We start from the raw sequence: 19,832 nt of genomic DNA on the forward strand, positions 1-19,832 counted from the left end.
TGAGCACAGGTCAACCAACCACCGAGCGCTTTAAGAGCTATAGTTTCTCCTGTAAACAGGAAACAAAGCGTCCGATTACCTACGTGTGGAAGGCGTTCTATATTGCCTGTCAGATGAGTGAAATATAGGTGTAGGGTTAGTCTAGCGCATTCATGGTATGTATCTACACGTTGAATAAATAAACATGACATAACAGCAAACCTCCACATGCTTACTGTTTCATATTCCTTTTTTTTATCAAATATTTCATAATAATTCAGAATGTATTTGAAATATGCAATTATAAGTAACTCAAATACATCTTTTTTTTTAAATAAATACATTGTGTTGAATATGCAAATCTAACATTTATTCAAGCTATTAATAGCAAGCTATTAATATAGTCTGCTCTCTAGGCCAAGTTTTCTGAGATTACGCATTAGACCTACCTTTAAACACTCAGTTGAATATTAACATACAACCTAGTCTGTATGTAGAAATATTTATTTGTTTCCTATCTCGATTATAGAAAAATTATGCAAGAGGAAAGAGATAAATGAAAATTTGTTAAAGCATACACAAATTAACAATCAAAACAAGGCCTGAGCTACTTTGGAATATAAATGAAATGTTTTACACCAGGATAATATATATTTAAAAAACATTGAAATACAAGTGTATTAGTAGCCTAAAAGGAATGAGCAAAATAGGCAATGACCTAACGACCAACTCCGACAGTAACTTATTTAGTTTGTTTTTGTTTGTGTATTTATAAGTCAAAGTCAAGGCCTATGAATACTACATTGGCGTTACTCTGAGCGCCACTTCATGATGTGCAAATATTCTCAATGTCTCCTGTTATTTCTTTGGTTGGTGAGTGATGACAGCCTTTACGGACGTTAGACTATCCATTTCAACTGAGGGAATGGAATATCAATATGTAAGATGTTATTTTCACTTTCATCATTTTGTGTTCATATCACATGAATTCCTCACTGACTATATAGGCAGCCAAACACTTGACTGTATTATTATATTGGGATTATTACATTGGTGGTTTATCCTGTAGCCTAATTCATTGTTATGTATGATTCATAATCACAATATTAATATTATAATTTACCATTCCTGTGTAGTGCAACTCATAATTACAATTCGTGGTGGTAGGGTAACCCTGTCTGTAGTTCCTGTGGAAGAGAGGGGGTTGCCTTGCTGCATGAGCATATGTCATGTCAAACTTTCAGTCCAATAGGAAAGCTGCTCTCTACAAACTCAAACTTTCATTGGCGGACCGAGCCTCGGGGAGAAGCAAAGTTTTGGAAGTCCGGCCCATGATTGTCTGGATTGAAATGTAAACCTGTCTCCCCTGCCATCAGGAAACACATCGCGGATTTGTCCTTCTCGCTACTATCGTAGTTTGGTTATAGCAGTAGCCAACCCGTGGCGGAGGAGAGCGAGGATTTGTGCTCCCCTAGACAGGTTTCCAGACACCAGTGAAACTGGACGCGGAACTGGACGGAAGGTGTAACTCCGAGATCCCAATAATAATTTGTGGACTAAACGCAATGGGTAAGTTTATATGGAAACATTGTGCGGATGATGGAGTTAGTCTGTAACAGGCGCTCGGCCCCGGGTATTCCTGCCTCAATTATGATTAGCCTATATTGCTTGTAAGGCGATTGTATGGATACACCGAATAGTTGTTTAACGCTTCAGTTGGTTTTTGCGATGGGATTTTCCAATTACCATTATTAGAAGTCGATTGGTAAAACTAGCCTATAGCACAGATATGCGTAAAACACATTTGTACTGCATCTGTATCTTGAAAGTAAAACACAACGGCATTACAATGTAGCAGTATGTTATGGACAAACTGAACAAAATATGCGGGGTTTTTATGAGCGTCTAAAGGGAGGACATGTTTTTATTTTCATCACGCGCTAAATTGGGGTTTACGCATCTGTTTTGAGTATATTATAAAGACATACATATTCTATATACATCCCAATACATTTAAGACAATCTCATATGCTGTAAATAAGCATTTAATTCGTCCTTAACCGGGTGGAAACAACATTGCAGACCGCATTAGCATTTAGGCATGATTAACAACACTAGTCATAATATGGCATTGTTGTGATTACAGGCTACAACAGCTACACGGTGTCTAACATAAGATGTGTGTTTCATTTAGCTGTCTCTCTATATGTTTCCATGACACCAGAGCCAGCCTTCGGAGAGGTGAACCAGCTCGGCGGTGTTTTCGTCAACGGCAGACCGCTACCCAACGCCATCCGGCTGCGGATTGTAGAGCTCGCTCAGCTGGGCATCAGGCCTTGCGACATCAGCAGACAGCTCCGGGTCTCCCACGGCTGCGTCAGCAAGATACTGGCCCGGTACAACGAGACCGGCTCTATACTCCCGGGAGCGATCGGGGGCAGCAAGCCACGGGTCACCACGCCGTCAGTGGTCAAGCACATACGGACATACAAGCAGAGGGACCCGGGTATTTTCGCATGGGAGATCCGGGACAGGCTACTGGCTGATGGCGTTTGTGACAAATTTAATCTACCATCTGTGAGCTCCATCAGTCGGATCCTCCGCAACAAGATTGGCAATCTATCCCAGCAGAGCCAGTATGAGTCCAGCAAGCAGTCGTCTCACCAACCACCTCAGCCAACGCTACCATACAACCACATATACTCGTATCCGACCCCCATCGGAGCCTCTGGGACCAAAGTACCGACTCCCCCGGGCATGCACTCCCTCCCTGGACACATGGCTATGCACAGGATATGGCCCTCATCGCACTCGGTAACAGATATTCTGGGGATTCGGTCGATAACAGAGCAACAAAGTAAGCATGATTTTTACTTTGGTACATGGGCAAAGAATTGGCATTTGTTAATGGTTAAAATAAATAGGAAAACGCATGGGTCAGCAGGGGGTGCGGTGCGTGTGCGTACTTTGCGTGTCTGCGTGTGTACTTGCGTGTCGTGGGCCTTGTCGCAAAGTAGGCAGATGTGTAACTTTTAAAATGTTGAGTTCTGCAGTTTTTTTTTATCGGGATCATTATTCTACTAATAAAATATAAAATAGTGAACGAACTGCGAAAATAAATTGGCTTTCTAAGTTAGTGATGTGTTATTTACCAGAACCGGCGAGTGCGTGTATTGGTAACGTTTAGTTCCTAGTTCAAACGGTTGCATTAAAACAGATGGTTGACGGAAGGCTTGGGGCGGATGTGGAATATTAGTGGGTTAACGAAGGGAAGGCGCAGCGGTGCACGAGGAGATGAACTCAAATCAAAATGAGGTGTTCAAAGCTTTGCCATGCCATATCTTGCAGCCACACATTTTGTTCTTGCCTTGCTTCAAAATACACACCCCTGCAATGCAGTTTCACACCTTTTTAGCCTATCATACTGCTCCAATAGGCTAAACGGGCTATATTGAACTAGGCTACTGGCCTGTGTTGTTGCGTAAAGGCCCTATCTCAGTTTAGAGAACTTGTTTTTGTTAGTTACAGTCATGATCGGACAGTTCGTCTTCGCTATGTTACCACAAATACTATTATGTTTTGGAAACAATATAGCTTAAATAAATATGACCTTCAACAAATAATAATACATGATTTTCTTGTGAATAAGATTTTTAGGGACAACGTTTTTTGTTTTAGCAAGGAGAGTGTAAGATGTCAGTCGACGGCCTATGCGCTTGTCATAACCGTGCATCTGTCAGAAGATAGAACGCTCTTACGTCTCACCGCCGTGTAGATAGAAACATGCCGCTCTCCTTAGAGCTTGTATAATACAACTCTTTAGATACCAGAGACCTCTGCCATTCCATGTCTTAACTTAACTCCGACAATCTAAACAACAAGGCTTCGCCCCTCAAACGCAGCGCAGATCTTCAAGCCGAACAAGAAATCCCGGGGAGGAGGAATGTGTTCTCAAAGAATGCCTTTCTAAACAATTTATGCATTTCCAAATTATTAGCAGATGTTTGCGGCAGGTTTTGAAAGCCGAAATAAGTTTAATGTACACTGAATGACGTGAGGCCTTTTAGCGCCACGATCACGTCGCCAGCCTCGAGACTCAGGTTTTCATTTAGAAAAACTTGACTATGATATGGCCTATTATAGATTTGCTGTTGGATTTACACTACACCACGGAGTGAATACTCAATACAGTAGGCTTATTGTAAGACAAAGAGCCTAAAAAAATATCAGTAAGACGCAAATGGCGAGTACAGGCCTCATGCGTAAAACTATAGGCTATGCGTAAAACTATAGGCTATGCGTAAAACTATAGGCTATGCGTAAAACTATAGGCTATGCGTAAAACTATAGGCTATTTGTAAAACTATAAGCTATGGGAAGAAATGCGTAAAAAAATGATATGTGTTGCATTTGGAATATGGCGATATTTTGAAAGGCATTGGTCATCAAATGGCACTGTCTCACACACACACACACACACACACACACACACACACACACACACACACACACACACACACACACACACACACACACACACACACACACACACACACACACACACAACAAGAACGGAAGATAACATACAACCTCCCTCGAAATAACCTAAGACAGCTTTATGTCAGCGAATGATTATTTAAGAAAAAGACGCTCAAAAAAGACCCAAATCTTTTAGACCTTCAACTAATATTTTAACAAATGTCTTTATGCACAAAATAGACAACTACAAGTACAACTTGATTTGTTGAAAGAAAGTAAAGTGGGTCGAGAAAAAAAATAATCGATTCAGTGGTCTTCTCAAGTTACAACACTGGTGGGCTTGCTTTTCCTATTCTAAACTCTGGGAACCGTGTATAATATAATATCCATCACGTTCAAAGGGGGAACGGTTCAAGTAAATCTAATTTGTCCCCACAGGAAGACGGGCTTGGTTAAATGTTCCTGACCATTACACGAAAGAATCGTCTTACTGCATTCCTTTTAGCAATGAGCTGCTTCGGTTTGATCAGCAGGTTAAGGCAAAACCACACACATATACGGTTTTCCAGGGTTCTGAGGAATCACTTCAGATCATGTAAATAGAGAAATGACTAGGACTAGGCGCCCTCTGCACAAAACGAGTCTGCCTAATTCAGATTTGTCTAAACAGAAACGCCTTTTAAGACAACCATAGCCCTAGCCATTTCTCTATTTAAATGGTCGGATCTGAAGTAATTCCTAGCAAATGATAATCGTTACCATTTCAAGTATTCTTCGTATTTTTGCACGATAACTTTTAGTCGGGGGTTTTGCTAAAAATCTATCGTTTTGAGGTGAGATGAATGCCTACAATAGATGGGAGTGGTAGCGTGAAGTCTCTTCGGTTCATCTCCTCCGACTTCCCTCTCCTCTGTCTCTGTGTCTCTTTGTTTTGCTCCATGCAGTTAGTGACAGTTCGTCCTTTCCCAGCGCCAAACTAGAAGAATGGAGTGTTATAAACAGGACACATTTTCCGCCATCAGCAAGTTCTCCACTAGTCAATGGCGTGCAGCATAAACCACCGCATTCTATAGAACCTGAAGCAACATGCACACATGTATAAGGAAACACCTCCTTTTCTATAGAATTCCATCCTCATTCATCTTTAGCCTAATTTGTGTTAATCACAAGGTCAGGTACGATATGATGACCTTCAAGTTAAGTGTCTCACACTTATTGTATAATCAATATACTAGCTGAGAATGCTTTCTTCGTGCTTTCAATCATATTGACACGCTACCTCCTCCTCTGGAGCTGGGCACTATGCCTCTAGACAAGGCACCGACCACCGCAGTGTATAGGCTACTGTGGCTTGTTCTTTTTGGCTACATAGGGCTACTGTGCTGTTACATTGCTATTACATATTGTAGTTTTGTGTCCATCACTGGCATATGATTGATTCAGTTCTGTGACAAATGAACCATGAACCTGGACCCTCAGGACCCATACATTTCCTTGCAGGTGATAGCATGTTGACACCTTGACGTACAGTGTCTTCTGAAAGTATTCAGACCACATTCTGTTACGTTACAATCTTACTCTAAAATTGATTTTTTTTAAATCCTCCACAATCTACATACAATACCCCATAATGACAAAGTGAAAACTCTTTATTTTTTATTTTTTAGCAAATGTATTACAAATAATAAACAGAAATAGCTTAATTACATAAGTATTCAGACCTTTTGCTATGAGACTCGAAATTGAGCTCAGCTGCATCCAGTTTCCATTGATCATCCTTGAGATGTTTCTACAACTTGATTGGAGTCCAACTGTGGTAAATTCAAATTATTGGATATGATTTGGAAAGACACACACCTGTCTATATAAGGTCCCACAGTTGACAGTGCATGTCAGAGCAAAAACCAAGCCATTAGGTCGAAGGAATTGTCCGTAGAGCTCAGAGACAGGATTGTGTCGGGGCACAGATCTGGGGAAAGGTACCAACAAATGTCTGCAGCATGGAAGGTCCCCAAGAACACAGTGGCCTCCATCATTCTTAAATGGAAGAAGTTTGGAACCACCAAGACTCTTCCTAGAGCTGGCCACCCAGCTAAACTGAACAATCGGGGAGAAGAGCCTTGGTCAGGGAGGTGACCAAGAACCCGATGGTCACTCTGACAGAGCTCTAGAGTTCATCTGTGGAGATAGGAGAACCTTCCAGAAGGACAACCATTTCTGCAACACTCCACCAAGCAGGCCTCTATGGTAGAGTGGCCAGAAGGAAGCCACTCCTCAGTAAAAGGCAAATGACAGCCCGCTTGGAGTTTGCCAAAAGGCACCTAAAGATTCTCAGACCATAAGAAACAAGATTCTCTGGTCTGATGAAACCAAGCTTGAACTCTTTGGCCTAAATGCCAAGTGTCATTCACGTCTAGAGGAAACCTGGCAGCATCCCTATGGTGAAGCGTGGTGGTGGCTGCATCATGCTGTGGGGATGTTTTTCAGCGGCAGGGACTGGGAGACTAGTCAGGATCGAGGCAAAGATGAACAGAGAAAAGTACAGAGTGATCCTTGATAAAAACCTGCTCCAGAGCGCTCAGGACCTCAGACTGGGGTGAAGGTTCACCTTCCAACAGGACAACGACCCTAAACACACAGCCAAGACAACGCAGGAGTGACTTTGGGACAAGTCTCTGAATGTCCTTGAGTGGCCCAGCCAGAGCCAGGACATGAACCTGATCAAACATCTCTGGAGAGACCTGAAAATAGCTGTGCAGCGACGCTCACCATCCAACCTGACAGAGCTTGAGAGGATCTGCAGAGAAGAATGGGAGAAACTCCCCAAATACAGGTGTGCTCAGCTTGTAGCGTCATACCCAACAAGACTAGAGGCTGTAATCGCTGCCAAAGGTGCTTCAACAAAGTACTGAATAAATACTTACGTAAATGTGATATTTCTGATTTTTTTTTAAACATTTGCAAAAACGTCTAAAAACTTATTTTACTTTGTCATTGAGGGGAAAAAACAATTTAATCAAAGTTAGATAAGGCTGTAATGTAACAAAACGTGGGGAAAAAATCAAGGAGTCTGAATACCTTCCGAAGGCACTGTGTATGATGCACTGAGAAGCTCAATTGCGGTCGTTAGCATAGCACGCCAAATGTGCATTTGAATAGACCAACTTTTTCGTACGAAAAAATATTGTAGGTAGAGTGAAGTATAACTGCAGCATGCTGAAAATACTGCATCCAAACTAACACCGTTTTGTTTACTGCAGTAATTTTTCAGTGTTACTGTCAGTTACCACAAATACCACATTTCACTGCAGTTACTGCACTTTTACTGCAGTTGTAAAACTGCTAAAAAAAAGTGTAAGGGTTGTACAGTTCTGTTTGAATTAAACTTTAAATATAGCGATATTCCATAGCCAAATGTTGAATGGGGGTAACAGATTTAATTTGTACTTTTTTCTGAAAAAGCTCTTGTTATTTTGTACTTTGCAGCCACTTGCCTTTATCTTATAAGGTTTAGGGATATCAATGCAGAAAAAAAGAAACTAGACTTCTCAAGTCCTCATATTTTCTACCAGTAAACTTGACCAGGGGAATCAGGTCATCCTGCTGACGTTGATTTACATCATTGGACGGCAGGTATCCTATTGGACGGCAGGTATCCTATTGGACGACAGGTAGCCTAGTGGTTAGAGCGTTGTTGCTGGATCCAATCCCCGAGCTGACAAGGTAAAAATCTGTCGTTCTGCCCCGAACAAGGCAGTTAACCCACTGTTCCTAGGTAGGCCGTCATTGAAAATAAGAATTTGTTCTTAAAAATAAATTGGACACGTTTTCTACAGTATTATTATTTTTTCATTCAAGAAGAGAAAATCAATTGGCACAAAACAGAAAGACAGACCGATTGACAGACTAAGATAATCATAACAGTCATCGGGGAATTAAAAAAAAAAAGTTTTATTTTTGTGTGTTATTGTTGTATATTTTATGCTGACTTCCTAATTGCATGGCATTTCAGTACGTGCTAAAATGACTAATATTAGGCCTAATGTAAATGAATAACAAGACTGGTTTAAATAATTAAATCGTAATGACACGTTTATATATTTTGGCCAGTGGACTAGGCTACATTTATGTTAACAATTAACCTCCAATAATGATTTGCACGCTGATCTAATAGAAGCTGAAAGGTATTGCTGAAATTGTGGGTAAATTCCATCGAAGCTTATCCCACTAATAGGCCTAGTCGAATAACAGATTATATTTTTGTGTGTATAAACGTATTTTAATTCCAAAAGTTTCACAAAGAACATCTCACTAAACTCGGTGTTAGACTTGTGTGGAAAATATGGTGCATTTTATGTTGCATAATATATCGACTGCAAGGGTGCAAACAACGTGTGAGGTGGAGGCAAGAGTTGGAGGACACAGAGTGTGAGTGCGAGCATGCACGAGTGATATAGTGTGTGTGAGAGAGGAAGTGAGAGGGGGAGGCATGCGTACTTCGTATGATATATCGTCGGGGGCAGGTATGATATATCGTCGGGGGCAGGTATGATATATCGTCGGGGGCAGGTATGATATATCGTCGGGGGCAGGTATGATATATCGTCGGGGGCAGGTATGATATATCGTCGGGGGCAGGTATGATATATCGTCGGGGGCAGGCGAGATAATGCCAAAACTAATTCCGGGGCCTTGACACCCAATAACGCCTAGTGGAAAAAGGCGCACGGACCTTTTCAAATGGTATAATGTGAAGTGAATTGTTCGATATTCAAGTATGGTGTTATCAAATGTATGTGATGGTTTGTTGTTTATACACGCATCATTGAGACCAAAAGACTGGCGAGTTATGACCAGTTGATGATACATGGAGACCTTGATTTATTCCATAGACTACCGTTTGATGATTCAATGGGGACGAATTATGTAGAAAAACACATGCGGTGGTGATATAACTCGTTCGGATAAAAAAAAAAATACAAAAAAATGTAGGCCTAATGCATTTTTCAGATAGTCTATACATGGCATAATCAGACATAGGTCAAGTTAGGTTTTAGATTTTTACTTTATTTTATTCCAAGGTTTCAATAAGCAAATTATTTAGTTTTGAGATTTTGTATGTCAACGTCTGATCTAAAGCCATCATCAGAATATAAGAAATACTTATAATACGATACATTTTAAACTATATATTTGGATTGCAATTCGTGCAGTTTTAATCGATTCAAATGCCCCATTTTCAAAGTATGGCTTTTTCTGCGTGCCACAGGCTGCTATAGGCCTATAGTTGTCAACGGGACTTCATTTGTTGATGATAAACTAGGCCTACTGATGTACTAAATCCTTTCAAATTGGGGCATATAGACCCATATTTCAAAGCACTATACACACACTGCAGTCGGCACGCACTTTCAAAACACTCTCCCTATCCAGATCCACACAGTGGTGGTTCTAGACATTTTCAACTGGGGTGGCCAAGCTGGGGCCTGTTGTACTGTTAGAGGGGCCAGTTACATTAGATGTTATTGTTGTCATATCGTTTTCTTCACTGCATTGCAGGCATTAGCAGGCAAAAGACCATGTTCATAATCATTAGTGTTCTGCGTTGCCACTGTCTAATAACGGATGTAAAAAAAGAACGATAGCAAAAATTTGTTATGTAAAACTTATTTCATACTCCACATTTAGGGGGGCCACAAGGTCCCTCCTTATAATAAAAGTAGACTTCTGGTGACTGAATTAAGGAGTGGGGATTTTCAAAAAGCTGAAGGATTCATTATGTCCAAATACATTTTTTGCTAAAATAATGTTATTTTTTCTTTGTTCAAGTGTCAGCGAACAGCTCAGTATAGGCTATGCAGCTGCAGTGGCACAGCTATTTACTGATGGGAAACATTTTTAAAAAATGAACTCCTTCCCAATGACAGCTCAATAAAACATGTATAGATTAATAACAAATAATATATTTTTTTAATCGAACCCACACGCAAACATTTCGAAATAACCAAAAACATACAATGAATTCAAGATGTTTGTTATTTTTTGTGTTATAGCTAGAGTACATGCATGCAGTGACTGCCGTTCTGTTAACCGTAGGCCTACTTGAGTTGTCCCAGTCATGCGCCCACGGGGCCAGGGTGTATCATGTCACTCTTTGGAAAAATAATTGGATCATTACATTTCAATTTAAGGTAACGACACGCATATTTACAAACACCGCCGGCGGCTCGGATGTAATCTTTAAATGCCTGTCTTACGTGCCAGTACTCTGGAGTCTATAGGATCGTTTTCATCAGACATAATAGCAACATAGCAAAGACCATTAGGTTTTGACTGACAAGTTGGATACGACGGCATTTTCCCTACAATTATGATTTATTAGCCTATTAGGCAAACCATTTTATGCATTTCAATATGGTCTGCTGTTGTCTAAATACCTTGAGATTGGATTAGAATAAATATGATAAAATATGTATTACTACAGACTGCCTTGGCTGCCTACGTTTTCTTATTTCAGTGATCCTTATGTGTCGGCCTATTCAGTGGGCGCCTATTCCAATTGAAATTACTTTTATCCGTCAATATAGGCTATTTGTGATTCATCTCAGGTATGCCGTCTTGTATAACATAAATGCATGAAAACGATAAACAAAAAGATAGTGAATTATGTAACGAAATAAAAAAAAACTAGAATTCAATTGGTAATCTTGCCTTTTCCATTTGACAGAATTTACTGTAGAATGATAGCCATTAAAATAACTATTGAGAGCCACAAGCAAGCAAGCCTGACTTCACATTTAATATTTATGCATAAAGGAGGGAGAAAAAAAAGTTTGCCTACGCGAAAAACAAGTCGTGTAGAATATCAGGATTCGATAAAACTGAATTTATTCATGTGACGTGTGCATATTGATTTATCAATATCCAACACCGGGAAAATAATTGTACCAAGTGAAGATATGTGCAACATGGGCTATGTAGGCTAGGCTACATTATTAACGATTTTATTAGCTTTAAAATCATTTCAATAGCTTGAAAAAACAAAACATAAACGAAAGGCTGTGTAGGCCGATGGAAATCATTCAGTAGGAGAACATTAGATAGGTTAACCGTAAACTAAAATGCCTTTACGTAAGAAGGCCAACGGCATTTTGCTTCGTGATATACAAACCGTCCTGTAAATATAGGCTCCATAAAAACTAAACGCGTTAAGAATCTGATTAATGCACGTGCATCGTCATGACTGTAAATGTCCATCGAAAGAAAAAATAATATAGGCATTGGGTCTTATGTCGAGGAATTCCTGGCCAAATAATATACAGCAACGAAAATGATCTCTCTTCCGCAGAAACCATTCTGATTCCCATAAGTCATAGAATAGACCACACACGGATATAATATCTAAGGCATAGTGTTGAAACAATTTGGTGATTTCTCCAAGTTTATTTTTTGTCATGGTGCCAAAAAGTTGCTCATGCTTGTTTAACCCTCTGTACATTTCTTTCCCCTTTCCCTTGTTCATTTCTGTCATCCCATATCTCCTCTCTCCTCCCTAAACTTCTCCAAATGCCTATTTTATTCTGTCCCCATTCACCCTCTCTTCTCCTATCTCACCTGTCACCTCTCTACCATAAACCTACAGTACAGTACATTCTAACTCAACCCTAAGCCTCACCATAACTCTCACTTCTCCCTTTCTCTCTCCTTTTCCTCATCTCTCTCCAGTCCCCTTCCCTCAATGACCTCTGTATCTCTCCTCTCTCTCTCTACCTCTGTGTAACCTGTTCTCCCTCTCTCTAGCTTTCTACCTCTCTCTACCTCACTCTACTTCTGTCTAACCTGGTCTCTCCGGTCTCTACCTCACTCTACTTCTGTCTAACCTGGTCTCTCCTCTCTCTACCTCACTCTACTTCTGTCTAACCTGGTCTCTCCTCTCTCTACCTCACTCTACTTCTGTCTAACCTGGTCTCTCCGGTCTCTACCTCACTCTACTTCTGTCTAACCTGGTCTCTCCTCTCTCTACCTCACTCTACCTCTGTCTAACCTGGTCTCTCCTCTCTCTCTCTCTACCTCAATCTACCTCTGTCTAACCTGGTCTCTCCTCTCTCTCTCTCTACCTCAATCTACCTCTGTCTAACCTGGTCTCTCCTCTCTCTACTTCACTCTACCTCTGTCTAACCTGGTCTCTCTCTCTCTCTCTCTCTCTCTCTCTCTCTACCTTACTGTACCTCTGTCTAACCTGGTCTCTCCTCTCTATCTCTACCTCACTCTACCTCTATCTAACCTGGTCTCTCCTCTCTCTACCTCACTCTACCTCAGTCTAACCTCTAGTCTCTCCTATCTTTGCTTTAATCTACCTCTGTCAAACCTGGTCTCTCCTCTCTTTCTCCTCTTTAAAGAGGAGAGACCAGGTTAAACAGAGAGAGAGAAACAGAGAGAGAGAGAGAGAGAGAGAGAGAGAGAGAGAGAGAGAGAGAGAGAGAGAGAGAGAGAGAGAGAGAGAGAGAGAGAGAGAGAGAGAGAGAGAGAGAGAGAGAGAGAGAGAGAGAGAGAGAGAGAGAGAGAGAGAGAGAGAGAGAGACCAGGTAAGACAGAGGTAGAGGCAGGTCTCCTCTATCTCTACCTCACTCTACCTCTGTCTAATCTGGTCTCTCATCTCTCTCTCTACCTCCCTCTACTTATGTCTAACCCAGTCTCTCCTTTCTCTACCTCACTCTACCTGTCTATGATCTCTCCTCTCTCAATGTCTGTCTCCTCTCGCTACCTCTCTCTCTCTCTACCTCACTTTACCTGACTCTACCTCTGTCTCTGTCTCTCTCTCTCCCCCGAACCTAGTCTCTCCTATCTCTACCTCTACCTCTGTCTAACCTGGTCTCTCCTATCTCTACCTCTACCTCTGTCTAACCTGGTCTCTCTCTCTCTCTCTCTGTTTCTCTCTCTCTGTCTAACCAGGTCTCCTCTCTCTCTACCTCACTCTATCTCTGTCTAACCTGGTCTCTCCTCTCTCTCTATATCCCTCTACCTATGTCTAACCAGCTCTCTCCTCTCTCTCGCTACCTCACTCAACCTCTGTCTAACCTAGTCTCTCCTATCTTTGCCTTACTCTACCTCTTTCATAGCTGGTCTTCACTTTCTCTACCTCACTCTACCTCAGTCTAACCCAGTCTCTCCTTTCTCTACCTCAGTCTAATCTAGTCTCTCCTCTCTCTACCTCACTCTACCTCAGTCTAATCTAGTCTCTCCTCTCTCTACCTCACTCTACCTCAGTCTAACCTAGTCTCTCCTCTCTCTACCTCACTCTACCTCAGTCTAACCTAGTCTCTCCTCTCTCTACCTCACTCTACCTTAGTCTAACCTAGTCTCTCCTCTCTCTACCTCACTCTACCTCAGTCTAACCTAGTCTCTCCTCTCTCTACCTCACTCTACCTCAGTCTAACCTAGTCTCTCCTCTCTCTACCTCACTCTACCTCAGTCTAACCTAGTCTCTCCTCTCTCTATCGCAATCTACCTCTGTCGAACCTGGTTCTCCTCTCTCTACCTCATTCTACCTCTGTCTAATCTGGTCTCTCATCTCTCTCTCTACCTCCCTCTTCTTATGTCTAACCCGTCTCTTCTTTTTCTACCTCACTCTACCCCTGTCTATGGTCTCTCCTCTCTCAACGTCTGTCTCCTCTCGCTACCTCTCTTTCTACCTCACTGTACCTGACTCTACCTCTCTCTCTCTCTCTCTCTCTCTCTCTCTCTCTCTCTCTCTCTCTACCTCTGTATAACCTGGTCTCTCTCTCTACCTCACTCTACCTCTGTCAAACCTGGTCTCTCTCTCTCTCTCTGTTTCTCTACCTCGGTCTAACCTGGTCTCTCCTCTCTCTACCTCACTGTACCTCTGTCTAACCTGGTCTCTCTTCTCTCTACCTCTGTCGCCTCTCTCTACCTCCCTCTTTCTACCTCACTCTACCTCAGTCTAACCTGGTCTCTCTCTCTCTACCTCACTCTACCTGACTCTACCTCTTTCTAACCTGGTCTCTCCTCTCTCTCTCTCTACCTCACTCTACCTCAGTCGAACCTGGTCTCTCTCTCTCTACCTCACTCTACCTGACTCTACCTCTATCTAACCTGGTCTCTCCTCTCTCTCTCTACCTCACTCTATCGCTGTCTAACCAGGTCTCTTCTCTCTCTACCTTACTCTACCTCTGTCTAACATGTTCTCTCTCTACCTCACTCTAACTCAGTCTAACTTGGTCACTCTCTCTCTACCTCACTCTACCTGACTCCAACTCTATCTAACCAGGTCTCTCTCCTCTTTCTCTGTCAAACCAGGTCTATCCTTTCTCGCTGGTCCTCACTCCACCTCTGTCTAATCTGATCTATCTGTCTAATCTGATCTATCTGTCTAATCTAATCTGATCTCTCTGTCTAATCTAATCTGATCTCTCTGTCTAATCGATCTATCTATCTATCTATCTATCTATCTATCTATCTATCTATCTATCTATCTATCTATCTATCTATCTATCTATCTATCTATCTATCTATCTATCTATCTATCTATCTATCTATCTATCTATCTATCTATCTATCTATCTATCTATCTATCTATCTATCTATCTATCTATCTATCTATCTATCTAATCTATCTATCTATCTCTGACACAGAGTGTCTTGCCCAAGCATAGTGAACCGTTATGTCGCTCTCTACCTACCTCACCTTGTTTCTCTCCTCCCTATCTATTGTCTCACCATCTCTCTCCCCTCTCTCTCTCCCCTCTCTCTCTCCCTTCTCCCTGACAGATGCAGAGTGGTTTGCCCACAGTGAACAGTTATGTCACAGCACCCAGTATCCCGGCCTACCACCCTCCCACCCCAGTGTCGCCCTACATGGGGTACAGCGCCACCACGTCGGCCTATGTGACCGGTCCCACATGGCAGCCGCCCAGTGGCAGTGCTCTCTCTCACCACAGCTGTGACAATATTGCCTCCTCGCTGGCCTTCAAGGGTATGACAGCCCACCACCGTGACACCCTCCACCCCCACACCGCCAGCGCCTCAGCACTGTAGAACACAGACAGACGGGCGAATGGACGGACGGAGAGACAGAGGTGGGAGAGAGAGAGAGGGGGAAGAAGAGGGGGAGCAGAACAGACAGACGGGCAGATTAAGAGAAAAGAGGATGACAGAAGGAGAAATGGAGAGATGAGTCCTCTCTTACAATGGGTCCTGTGTCAGCTCATCACAAACAATCACTCTCTGTATTTAGATGAAGGACCTCACCTAGGAGCGATATCCATCACAACATTCTCTTCCATATAACATGGTGTGGAGAACTCAAGTTAACACACCGTTAAAGACAGGACATGGAAGGAAAGGTTTGCCACACTATCTACAGTATCTACAGACATGACACTGTCTGTTTGTTGTCCAGCAATCAACTCACAGGACAGGTCAGGTGTACTGAAGGACTGACTGACTGGGGACGGGGGACATTGTGCCATCCTCATCAACAGCTTGTCTCTTAAACCCATTTTTGAACACTTCTCTGTAAATGTTATTAGAGACAAGGGGCTAAAGTAGGCTATGACAATCTAAACCAGCAGGAAACAACGTTTTGCATTTAAGTGCTTCAGGGTGATATCAATTGCTATTATTTTGGATGTTTGTATTTTGCTTTTTTGTTTGTGTTATGTTTTTTTGTTGATAAACACAACAGTCTTAATACTGAACATTGTTTTTTCACTTCTCAACTTAAATGTAATGCAACGCTTCAGAGAAGACATCCTAGTGTTTATTTATTAGACTGACTAAGGTACTGCGGTTAAACAAAGTGCAGTTATTACATCAAAAGGCCACGGTGGAGACCGTATGGGGAACATTCCCTAATGTTTAAGACTACATTATGATAAAGCTGTAAAAAAGCTGCAGTTCCAAAAGATGCACAATGAAATTGAATGTATCTTAATTAAAATAATTGTTTGGATATTACCTGATTTTTCTGAATTGTAGCTGTTGTTTCAGAAACCTTAGAAACTCAAGTGTAAGGAGTATTATCAAAAATACCTTGTGCGTGAAATGATATTCTACACACTTTTAAAAGTCACACGTGTGAAATGTAGCCAGAATTTTAGGAATATAGGCTATATGCAACAATTCAATACAAATTAAGAGCTTACATAAAAGCTTTTTGTTGGTCATAAAATTGTAGAAATTTGTCAGTAGGCTATTTGTTAGGCTACAACTTTAGCATCAGAATGGCATAAAATCTACAATCGGGTATTTACAATAACTTCTCAATACAAAACATTCTGTGCGTGCTACTTATTGTTGCCAACCTAATGTTCACTTGACATGAAACAAGAATGTTGCGTAGGGATGTCATGGCTGGGTGGGATACTCAGGCTGCGGCTGGGTGGTATACTCAGGCTGCGGCTGGGTGGGATACTCAGGCTGCGGCTGGGTGGGATACTCAGGCTGCGGCTGGGTGGGATACTCAGGCTGCGGCTGGGTGGGATACTCAGGCTGCGGCTGGGTGGTATACTCAGGCTGCGGCTGGGTGGGATACTCAGGCTGCGGCTGGGTGGGATACTCAGGCTGCGGCTGGGTGGTATACTCAGGCTGCGGCTGGGTGGTATACTCAGGCTGCGGCTGGGTGGTATACTCAGGCTGCGGCTGGGTGGTATACTCAGGCTGCGGCTGGGTGGTATACTCAGGCTGCGGCTGGGTGGGATACTCAGGCTGCGGCTGGGTGGTATACTCAGGCTGCGGCTGGGTGGTATACTCAGGCTGCGGCTGGGTGCGATACTCAAGCTGCGGCTGGGTGGTATACTCAGGCTGCGGCTGGGTGGGATACTCAGGCTGCGGCTGGGTGGGATACTCAGGCTGCGGCTGGGTGGTATACTCAGGCTGCGGCTGGGTGGTATACTCAGGCTGCGGCTGGGTGGGATACTCAGGCTGCGGCTGGGTGGTATACTCAGGCTGCGGCTGGGTAAAACGTTGCAAGGATGCCTACTGGTGGTCTACAGTTTCGCAACCCAGAGAGACTAAATGTTTCTTAATTCTTTCACATTTTCCTTTTCATGCCATTTTGAATCAGAATAGGTAGGCCCAGCCTCATTGCCTCTGAATAGGTAGGCCCAGCTGCATTACCTCTGAATAGGTAGGCCCAGCCTCATTGCCTCTGAATAGGTAGGCCCAGCTGCATTGCCTGTGAATAGGTAGACCCAGCTGCATTGCCTCTGAATAGGTAGGCCCAGCCTCATTGCCTCTGAATAGGTAGGCCCAGCTGCATTGCCTCTGAATAGGTAGACCCAGCTGCATTGCCTCTGAATATGTAGGCCCAGCCTCATTGCCTCTGAATAGGTAGGCCCAGCCTCATTGCCTGTAAATAGGTAGGCCCAGCTGCATTGCCTCTGAATAGGTAGGCCCAGCCTCATTGCCTCTGAATAGGTAGGCCTAGCCTCATTGCCTCTGAATAGGTAGGCCCAGCCTCATTGCCTGTGAATAGGTAGGCCCAGCCTCATTGCCTCTGAATAGGTAGGCCCAGCTGCATTGTCTCTGAATAGGTAGGCCCAGCTGCATTGCCTCTGAATAGGTAGGCCCAGCTGCATTGCCTCTGAATAGGTAGGCCCAGTCTCATTGCCTCTGAATAGGTAGGCCCAGCTGCATTGCCTCTGAATAGGTAGGCCCAGCCTCATTGCCTCTGAATAGGTAGGCCCAGCTGCATTGCGTCTGAATAGGTAGGCCCAGCCTCATTGCCTCTGAATAGGTAGGCCCAGCCTCATTGCCTGTGAATAGGTAGGCCCAGCTGCATTGCCTCTGAATAGGTAGGCCCAGCTGCATTGCCTCTGAATAGGTAGGCCCAGCCTCATTGTCTCTGAATAGGTAGGCCCAGCTGCATTGCCTCTGAATAGGTAGGCCCAGCCTCATTGCCTCTAAATAGGTAGGCCTAGCTGCATTGCCTCTGAATAGGTAGGCCCAGCTGCATTGCCTCTGAATAGGTAGGCCCAGCTGCATTGCCTCTGAATAGGTAGGCCCAGCCTCATTGCCTCTGAATAGGTAGGCCCAGCCTCATTGCCTCTGAATAGGTAGGCCCAGCCTCATTGCCTCTAAATAGGTAGGCCCAGCCTCATTGGCTCTGAATAGGTAGGCCCAGCTGCATTGCCTCTGAATAGGTAGGCCCAGCCTCATTGCCTCTGAATAGGTAGGCCCAGCTGCATTGCCTCTGAATAGGTAGGCCCAGCTGCATTGTCTCTGAATAGGTAGGCCCAGCTGCATTGCCTCTGAATAGGTAGGCCCAGCTGCATTGCCTCTGAATAGGTAGGCCCAGCTGCATTGCCTCTGAATAGGTAGGCCCAGCCTCATTGCCTCTGAATAGGTAGGCCCAGCTGCATTGCCTCTGAATATGTAGGCCCAGCCTCATTGCCTCTGAATAGGTAGGCCCAGCCTCATTGCCTGTGAATAGGTAGGCCCAGCTGCATTGCCTCTGAATAGGTAGGCCCAGCCTCATTACCTCTGAATAGGTAGGCCCAGCTGCATTGCCTCTGAATGGGTAGGCCTAGCCTCATTGCCTCTGAATAGGTAGGCCCAGCTGCATTGCCTCAGAATAGGTAGGCCTAGCCTCATTGCCTCTGAATAGGTAGGCCCAGCCTCATTGCCTGTGAATAGGTAGACCCAGCCTCATTGCCTCTGAATAGGTATGCCCAGCTGCATTGTCTCTGAATAGTTAGGCCCAGCTGCATTGTCTCTGAATAGGTAGGCCCAGCTGCATTGCCTCTGAATAGGTAAGCCCAGCTGCATTGCCTCTGAATAGGTAGGCCCAGCCTCATTGCCTCTGAATAGGTAGGCCCATCTGCATTGCTTCTGAATAGGTAGGCCCAGCCTCATTGCCTCTGAATAGGTAGGCCCAGCTGCATTGCCTCTGAATAGGTAGGCCCAGCTGCATTGCCTCTGAATATGTAGGCCCAGCCTCATTGCCTCTGAAGAGGTAGGCCCATCTGCATTGCCTCTGAATAGGTAGGCCCAGCTGCATTGCCTCTGAATAGGTAGGCCCAGCCTCATTGCCTCTGAATAGGTAGGCCCAGCTGCATTGTCTCTGAATAGGTAGGCCTAGCCTCATTGCCTCTGAATAGGTAGGCCCAGCTGCATTGCCTCTGAATAGGTAGGCCCAGCCTCATTGCCTCTGAATAGGTAGGCCCATCCGCATTGCCTCTGAATAGGTAGGCCCAGCTGCATTGCCTCTGAATATGTAGGCCCATCCGCATTGCCTCTGAATAGGTAGGCCCAGCTGCATTGCCTCTGAATAGGTAGGCCCATCCGCATTGCCTCTGAATAGGTAGGCCCAGCTGCATTGCCTCTGAATATGTAGGCCCAGCTGCATTGCCTCT

At 43.7% G+C, this 19,832-nt stretch overlaps 1 protein-coding gene across 4 annotated transcripts; it reads left to right on the forward strand.

The window, feature by feature from the left end:
* Positions 1-1,094: 1,094 nt before the first annotated feature.
* Positions 1,095-16,437, forward strand: LOC115162022 (paired box protein Pax-9). 4 transcript variants are annotated; one of them, XM_029712940.1, is made up of 4 exons: positions 1,095-1,548; positions 2,174-2,836; positions 12,101-12,104; positions 15,247-15,363. In XM_029712940.1, the coding sequence occupies exons 1-4, from the start codon at positions 1,545-1,547 to the stop codon at positions 15,269-15,271; spliced, it is 696 nt and encodes a 231-aa protein (XP_029568800.1). In that variant the 5' UTR covers positions 1,095-1,544; the 3' UTR covers positions 15,272-15,363. The 4 variants fall into 4 exon arrangements, with proteins under 4 accessions (XP_029568800.1, XP_029568797.1, XP_029568798.1 ...); XM_029712937.1 differs by lacking the exon at positions 12,101-12,104 and having other exon boundaries at positions 1,099-1,548; positions 2,174-2,793; positions 15,247-16,437; XM_029712938.1 differs by lacking the exon at positions 12,101-12,104 and having other exon boundaries at positions 1,107-1,548; positions 2,204-2,793; positions 15,247-16,437.
* The last annotated feature ends 3,395 nt before the right edge of the window (positions 16,438-19,832 follow it).

Source organism: Salmo trutta, chromosome 25, assembly GCF_901001165.1.
Source record: "Salmo trutta chromosome 25, fSalTru1.1, whole genome shotgun sequence".
NCBI classification, from domain to species: Eukaryota; Metazoa; Chordata; class Actinopteri; order Salmoniformes; family Salmonidae; genus Salmo; species Salmo trutta.